General features: G+C 37.8%; 1 protein-coding gene across 1 annotated transcript; it reads right to left on the minus strand.

Moving 5' to 3' along the window:
- Nucleotides 1-334: 334 nt before the first annotated feature.
- Nucleotides 335-6,977, minus strand: LOC113287297 (protein argonaute 4A-like). Its single transcript, XM_026536002.1, has 22 exons — nucleotides 6,874-6,977; nucleotides 5,407-5,640; nucleotides 5,092-5,297; nucleotides 4,756-4,980; nucleotides 4,537-4,673; nucleotides 4,335-4,432; nucleotides 4,157-4,254; nucleotides 3,766-3,943; nucleotides 3,567-3,683; nucleotides 3,373-3,480; nucleotides 3,065-3,241; nucleotides 2,807-2,972; nucleotides 2,606-2,718; nucleotides 2,381-2,518; nucleotides 2,111-2,241; nucleotides 1,877-1,942; nucleotides 1,649-1,712; nucleotides 1,448-1,559; nucleotides 1,288-1,361; nucleotides 1,064-1,158; nucleotides 948-979; nucleotides 335-826 (listed from the first exon to the last, which is right to left on the minus strand). Exons 2-22 carry the CDS (start codon nucleotides 5,629-5,631, stop codon nucleotides 651-653), a joined length of 2,736 nt encoding a protein of 911 aa, XP_026391787.1. The 5' UTR covers nucleotides 5,632-5,640; nucleotides 6,874-6,977; the 3' UTR covers nucleotides 335-650.
- Between the last annotated feature and the right edge of the window lie 1,528 nt (nucleotides 6,978-8,505).

The following is an 8,505-nucleotide window of genomic DNA, read 5'->3' on the forward strand; positions in this document are numbered from 1 at the left end:
TGTCTCGCAAAGGGTGTTTAGTAGCAGTCGAGCATAATTTTTGAATTAGTTCTGTAATAAATTTTGAATTGATTAGTGATTCCATGCAGGATTTAGTGGGAAGATGATCTGAGGGCTTTGTTTAAACAAGGCTTATAATATATTAAGGTTGTATTTAACCGTAGCGTGGATTGTATTAGTCATTCCCATACTAAATCACTTTCAGACTTCTAAATACCTTTTTTCTTTCTTCTTCGGCTCTAAAAACTATACACACTTGTGCTCTAAAAAGCTTCAAGGATATGGAAGCTCAAAATCACTTCATGCATTAGGCAAAAGCAAATGAAACTGAAAACGTATAAACAAAATGCATCATATTGATGTTTGAACGTTTGCAACACCAACATAAAAGGTTTTACTCCCTTCACCCCATTTACTGCTTCGTAATTAACTTGGGAGATCATTACAAAAACCTGCCGACACCAACCGCATATTGAACAACACCAAAACACCAACCCACCTAACTACACAGGAAGCCTTAAACCTAAGGTCCAGTATAACACGGCTACAAAATAAAAAAACTTGTCCGATACACCAACCATGTGACGAAACAAAATTAATTACACCATGGAACTTGGTGATCTCTGTATCCATCATACAGAAGAGAGAACTTAACAAAAGAACATAGAACTGTGTACGTTCTCATGGAGTCTAGGTAGCTCGGGCACTGGTGCAGAGCCCACAGACGTCATCCCTCCATGGCTTGAGGAAGTTTCAGACATTTCATCGAACTTCGTAAATGTTGAGACTTGGGTCGCTGCAAGGTGGGCATATGCTACTGGAGCGACTGCAACAATCAACAAAATAAACCCAACAGCCAAGAATGAGAAAGTGTGTCATCCGTTACTGCATAGCAGTATCATACATGATCCTAATTAAAATACATATAATGAAGAAGCATTATTTACCTATGGAAATAGCAGTTGTGCTCCTCTGGTACCTGCAGAAATTGGATAAAACAAATAAAAGTCAGCATTAATGCTAAGCATCCCATATTCAACCAAAGTAAGCTCTATCAACTTACACATAAGACAAATTATGAACAAGTTCCTGCAACTCATCAGCTGAGAAGCCAATTTCATCCAACAACACATGGTAATGTGCTGGCCTAGTTGTTCCCTATCCAGAAAGGAAAATGCTTAAAGTCAATGACATCACTATGCAAAAGAAGAACGAGATTGGAATAGTTGGAGATTATCATAATTCTGCCATTCCAAGAAGGAAAATGCTTGTAGTGGTAAAACTTACAATCATGCCCGCGTGTGCACACATATAAAAATCATTGTTCCGCGGGTGACAGATTTTATTGTCAATAACTGTACCTGTTGAACAGAAAACAATTCAAAGTTAACATTTAGCAACTTAACGGTAATTTCTTGGGCAGTAAGTAAATCTTAGGAAGGCTAACCGGGTGGAACATTGTCAGGACTGTTTGGCTGAAAAAACTTGGAATGGTGGTTTTTCTGAGCAATAATTACTGTAAACTTAGGAGACCACTTCTCGTCAAGGAATTTGCACGCCTGTCATAAAAATATATTACACAAGTTGGCAGTAGCAATCGAACGAATAATCATACTACTGTTAAAGGGGGATAGAATCAAACGCTAACCTCAATAATCTGACCCAGTTCGATGTTCAGGACTTGATTGAACTGGGACTCGCTCACACCATCCCTGCATCCACGACACCATCAGCCAAAATACAAAAAAAAAAAAAATGGTGACGGGTCTTGCACATAATTCATAGCAGACAAAGCCATCAATGATTTCCGAGTGAACTTCTGGACAAGTTGGTCCATTTAGATTCAGAGAGAACGTAAATAAAATCACCAAAATACCTGAAAATAATAATTTGTTCAGGCTTTCTTTTTTTTGAGCTTGTATAGAAGTCCAGTAATAGCTCACTGAAAATGAAATATTGTGCCTCCTCATTAGTACAAGGATGCTAATTAAAAAATTACACCTCTCGTAAAGGTCATTAAAATAAACATAAGCTGAGCATCAGCTGTTCCAATTTGTCACAGAAGCATCACAAGCATAAAGAGAACTGAAAGCTTGAGAACTGGACTCACCGAATTATGCCATCATCCTCTGTGTCCGATATCGGCTTGAATAGATTATCGACCATCTCAACCTTTGGGGATTGTGTTCTCACAGATGCTCTATAACGTGAAATAGATGGCCAGTGCCTGGAGCTGACTACCTATGTATTGAAAAATGAATTAACATCCTAAACTTAATAGGTTCCCCTGTAATTTAGCACAAATGTGCAACATAAAATAGCTGAAAACAATAATAACTAATAGTAAATATTTAAAATTAAAAAAAATAAAGAATTTTACCGCAGCTACAGATGGAATATCAGATTGTCCGGGAGAGCCATGTGAAACGTCCATCCCAAGGATCATTGTGGGAACTTTAGAGACAAAAGGAATTGAACAAGAGTGCTCAATGGCCAACACCGAATTCAGACCACCAAGCTGCAACAGGTACGAACATAAACAAGCTCAAACACAGGCACTGAGGAACAAAAACAATGTGATTTAAGTATCTTTACATAGACCTACTTTGGCATTGATCTTGAGAAGAACATTTGTAAGGTAATTGTCATTGACTCTTGAAGGCGCCGCACATTGAGTAACAATCCCAAGGTCAGCAAGATTCTTCTTCTTCCATGGACCTTGCATTTTGATGTTCCACAGTTAGATAAAATACATATATAGCGGTGGCAGTATAAGTAAAAGCTACAGTGACAAGCCAAAGCCTACCGTAGATGTTACAGTTTTTCCTCTCTGGAAGAAGACATAGAAGAAACTGGGGTGCTCCGGGAAGTTTTGCCCTAATCTGTTGAAACATCTGCTCCACCCGGGCAGGTGGAGGTGCCCGTCTAGACTGAGGGGACTCTTCGAATACATCAAATGGAGGCTCTATCATCTATCAAGGGTAAAAATAACTTTAACATGAGATGCAAGAAAGTAACTTCTCAAGGGTAAAAACAATGCGATACTGCTGGGAAAAAAACTCACCATTCCTTTCTGTTCTCCCAGTCTGGTAAGATCTCGAACTAAACCACGTATGTCACAACGCGCCGAGAAGTTTACAATGGCCCAGCGTTCAACCTTAATTGGTTCGACAAACACTTTATTACTAATGTTCCATCTTCCATTCCGAGGAGTGAAGTCCTCTCCCTTGCCAAATTTCAACTGCCAGAAAAATTTATTTGTAAGCAAACCCAGCTTGAACAACCTTAAAAGAGCGACGAATACCAACAGCATACAAATCATAATAACAGGCTAAGAAAATCAGCAATACAGTTATTAAGAAGACAAAATACCCTTGGAGGTTGTAATACACGGCCTTCAACTTGTGTAAACTGAGAACTAATTGTAACACCAGAGGCACGTAATGCTGGTTCAGCATCATAGTTGTTGGTTTTCATTGCCTGCCCAAACAGAAAAGCTTGTTGTCCATCACGATAATCGACAGTGCCTAAGATCATAACAACATCTTCGGTAAGGGTAGACCTACCTCAGTCAAAGCTGCCATCCTTTCTTGAGGCTTCTGTCTTGATTTCTCTACGAGTGAAGATCTCTGTTGAACGGACAATGCCTTTGTATAGCGTTGCAAGGAAACCAAAGTACAAAGCTACACAAACTCAAATAAACTTCATCATTATCGTACTAAAAGAAAACGGCAACATAACATAGGGCTGAAAGTGAATTCTCACCTCAATTGGAATGTAAGTCGGTCGCTTTGGTTTACCAACATTAATGCATGGAAGAGGCCCTGAATAAACTAATTCCATACGGCGAATATTGACAAAATAATCAGTGATTGTCATTTCAATCATTTCAGGCTCGCCATCTCCATTTGCATCCCTTCCATTCCTTTGCTTCATAGAGAATCTACAAGATGAAGCAGGTCTAAGTAATACACGCAATTCGAGATCAAGAACACCATCCGTTATAACCATACCTGTGTGAGTTACTAGACATACTCTCTGTCAATAGAGAGCAGATACATGCAAAATTAATCAACTGACCTTATATCACATTTCAGTTATAGGAAGAGCACGCATACATTAGAAAAAACATTAGAAAAAAACAAGCAAAGCTTACGTCTGTCTATCGCAGGGGAGTTCACTTAACCCAGTTATCTTATACTCCATATTAGATGGACTGGCTTTTATCCTCAGATTTTTGAGAGTTCGCTTAGCCTATAAGATCGAAGTACCAAAATTTTTGATAGGAACAATTACAATAAAACAAGAACACAGTTTGAGTTTAAAATGGTTACCTTTGCCCAATCAATGCCACCTGGATCCCTCACACCTTGGTTATTAATTAAAAAATCTACAACTGGTCCTGGCTGTATTATCATTGAAGTAGATACATCTGCAATAGAGATAATAACAAGAACATGATAGTCAAAGAGTCTTTTGAAAGCACTCATAGTTGTTACAGAAACTTACTCATGAATAATCAGTGAAAGAACTTACCAATGTTCAGTGATAAACCACCTTGTGTAGTTCTGAAACTGGAATGGAATCCTCTGCATCCAAGGACACCTCCTCCCAAGTCTGCAAAATTCTTCGGATTGTTGTGGAAAAAGGATTGACGAACAAGAAGGCACCCTCTGAGCAAAAAGTAAAGAAACAAGATGAGCAACACAACAGCAAAGAAACAAAGCACAAGAACTTCAACAGGAGCTATCTTACTGTTTTGCGGCATGTTGCCTTAAAATGATATCCAAAACTCTAAGAGCTTCTTGAGAGTTCTCCGATTCCTGACCACGGAGCGCATTTCCAATGGCCTGCATGGGGATTTTGGCTGCAAAACTAAGCTCCACCTTGAAGGTCTTGGAATGGTATGGCCGTCTCATCCGCTTACGATCAGCATCATTAGGGCTTCCATTACCAGCAGGGCTGCCGTTCCCGGTATTCCTGAACACATTTCGTTAAGAAGATTAATTGGCATATAAAAACAAATGACCTATAAGTTTTAACCAAATGAGTTCCCTCGATCCATAGGTATGTTTGTGTGTGCGTGTTTACCTATTCGATGACATCTCATCAAGCACGACAGTGAACTCTAGTTTAGTTTGTGGGAGAGGACCAACAGTAAACAAACTTTTCTCTCCATCATAAGCGAAGTCTTTTCCAGCTAACTCAGAGGCATAAGTCTCTTGAACTCTGTCAAGAACTTTCCTGCCTACACCCTTGCTTTCTACAGGGCGATCATCTTCATAGAAGAGGGACACCTAATGACAGAAAAAGTAGAAACACAATTAACATAATTAGGCTTATACTGAACTAACTTCCTAGCTGTAGAAGGACACCGTCCAAGCAAAAGGGCAAAGAAATACATACACAGTAGTGAAAAAAGTAACCGTCAGTATTACTAACAGCGACTTTAAAATGGTTAGTCAACAACTGTATTTTGTTCCCCTTATTTCCAAGACCAGTTCTTGCCATCGGGACACGCTTAGGTTTTGAAACTTTCTTAACTGGCTCTACTTTTATTGGAACTACATTTGGTGGAACAGGTGGTGGAGGAGGCAATCCGTCAGGTCCATCAAGCTCGGAGTCACCCATGTTTCAGACCTTTAGCATTGAAACAAGGTAAAAAAAAAGTCCATCAGTATTGAAGATCAGACAAAACAGCAATAAGAGCAAGCAACTATGACAAATGACTGACAAAATTTGCAGTGTAAAAGTTGAAAGCATTGCTGGAATTTTTTTAAACGCAGAATAGTTTCACATAGCAAAAATGGTGATAAATGTGAGCAATGAAGTTCAAAAATCATACTGCATGATAAAGCGTTTCCATATGGAGATAACTATGTTACTACTAGAGAAGCAAAAGCTAGGGAAATGGTAGGAAGAAAAGCTGCTCAAATACAAACTTAGTACATGAACATGCCTAACAAAAGTTTTAACTGCCAATACTAGAAGTGATTCTGAAAACAAGTAAAACCCATTAACTGTTTTAAGTAAAACTAAGAGAAGACCAAAAGAAAAGTTGGAAAAGGAGGAAGCTTCAGCTAAGTACAAACTCCAAAATAAAGACTTAACATAGACTTAAGTAACAGTCACCGATCACTTGAAGAAAGTAGAACCAAAAACAAAAACAAAAAACGGGAAAAGCAGCTTCAAACTAACTTAACACAAGTCTAACCAGCACAAAAACCTTTCAAATACTAAAAATAGCAAGGAAGAAATTCAAAAACCTAAGAACACAAAAATCAGTAAAATGAAGTAAAAATGAGATCTTTCAAAGAAAGTAAAACCACAAAATATATTAACTCAGAAAGAAGCTTCCAAATAAGTAAAAAACCAAAAATCAAATATACAAACAATCTATACCCAAAGAAAACCCTTGAAACCCAGACATCAAAACAAATTCTTCCTAGACAAAAACCCTTCAAAAAAAAATCACAATAAGTTGCATGCTAACATATCTATATGATTTCAGAAAAACCCATTTTCTGAAATCCGGTGAAAAAACAAAAAAAAACATAAATTTGTCATCTTTGACAATAATACTTTCAACATCAACAACAACAAAAGCCTTAAAAAAGAAAAAAAAAAACCTTCAGAAATGTTGATAAGTAGCAGCATTCAAAAGATCCAAACTTTAAATTTAACTGAATAATAAGCAAGAACCACACACATTTTCAAATAAACCCCAACTCAAACACACACAAAAAAATCATAAAAAAAAAAAAGAAGGAACGGGAAAATTAAGGAAATGACGAAAAATTAAAGAAGAAAAACCCTTGAAACAAAAAATACTAACTGAGAAATGTAAGATGAAACAAAACCCTAAAAGCTCACCTTAAACCAAACAAGAAGAACGAAAACTCTTCAACTCCTCTCTCTCTCTCTCTCTCTAGAACTCAAAAACACTTCCGAAACAACAAACTGTTCTTCTGTCTCTCACTCGGAAGTACTAGGTCCATTTTAAAGGTGTCAACCACTTCAGTTAATAGGCACACACGTATAACGTAAGTGATTAACACTTACTAACAGTATTTGGAATACTGCTGTGACATTATTTTGAATTAAGATATTGTAGGTTATGCTTACACGCGTTAGAGAACGAGTCAACAGAACTGGAGGTGGATTGTTTCCCCAAATGACAACACCTGCAACAAAAGTTTATTCACTGGAAACCTTTTATAACAAATGGGATGGGGATACTTCACCACTGTCGAGCGATGCGCTTGACAGCCGTCGGATGATGCATGAGCAAATCTCAACAGGATAGAATTTGCTGCTTTCGGGCTACACTCCAGAGCCCTGAACACTGTCGACGGGTCCCATCCCAAATCCCATAATGGGAAGAAAAACAAAGACTTTTGCATCGGCTGGAGATGCTCTTTGGACCAAGCATTATGGTACGGCACCGTTCTTAAACAAGAAACGGTCTCCAACGGGAGGGTAGTAATATCTCGTATGGCGTTTGGATAAACTAAGTAATTTTGACTTTTAAAAATTAAAAACAAAAAGTTAGTTTGGATGTAAAATTTCAGAACCACTTACAAAAATAAAAATGTCAACTTTTTGTGAAACAAAATATCTCTGATTTCTGATTTTTGTTTCTAGTATCCAAACGCGCTACCAATATAACAATGCAATATGAAAATTTAGTTCCCGTGAGCACTAAGATTACCGAGCAGATTTCATTATCACAATCAGTAATCGCAATAACGTAATCATTGGTAAACAATATAAGAACGTGACAAGATAATAGACAATTGTTTGACATAATAACATATGATCGTTTATGCAGTGCAGACGTCACTAGATAAAAGAATGTAAAGTGCGGTGATGTAAATGACACAATGATGTACGTGGTTCGGAATAAATGCCTACGTCCACGAGGGTACACGAGGGTATTGAGAGGTTTTCACTACGAGATTATTAAGGTAATTACAAAGATAAGTCGAATGACTTTGAGTGAGAGGGAAAACGAGATATGCAATGAATTGCTCTCATCTACTACTTACTTTCTCTCTCTCCTAAAATACTTTTTCTATGTCCAAAATTGTCAACCCCTTATTCATTGGTAGAACTAAGTATTTATATAGTCTTCGGATGGGTTCCATTGATAGTTGATATGCACTTCCTCGATTATCACGATGTAGTACACTGTTTCGGGTCATTGTTATACGATGATACTTCAGCGGTATCATTATCCTCTGATGGTCTGCCTCTTGATTAGCCACACAATTGATTCCACGTGTTATCTTCTCGTTGTATTTAATGCTGGTAGTTGGCTCGGCCCATGCGCGGATAGTTATCAACCGTGCCTTGTCCTTATCGATACCAGTTTGATTACATTTAAATCATAAATTTTGAATCTGCCTCGAGATATGATAAAATAAAATAGAGGATGTAATGGTATAACGCGTGTTCATCTCATCTTGATGTGCCTTAGTTGTATGGATTCCACGCGTTATTCTT

The sequence above is a fragment of the Papaver somniferum genome, chromosome 6 (genome assembly GCF_003573695.1).
Source record: "Papaver somniferum cultivar HN1 chromosome 6, ASM357369v1, whole genome shotgun sequence".
NCBI lineage: Eukaryota > Viridiplantae > Streptophyta > Magnoliopsida > Ranunculales > Papaveraceae > Papaver > Papaver somniferum.

Coding starts and splice junctions, on each gene's coding strand:
- LOC113287297 (XM_026536002.1), bottom strand. CDS start 5,631: ATGGGTGACTCCGAGCTTGATGGACCTGACGGATTGCCTCCTCCACCA. Junction 3,684..3,765: donor CGACTTACATTCCAATTGAG/GTGAGAATTCAC, acceptor GAGTTTGTGTAG/CTTTGTACTTTGGTTTCCTT. Junction 1,560..1,648: donor AACTGGGTCAGATTATTGAG/GTTAGCGTTTGA, acceptor TTTTTATGACAG/GCGTGCAAATTCCTTGACGA.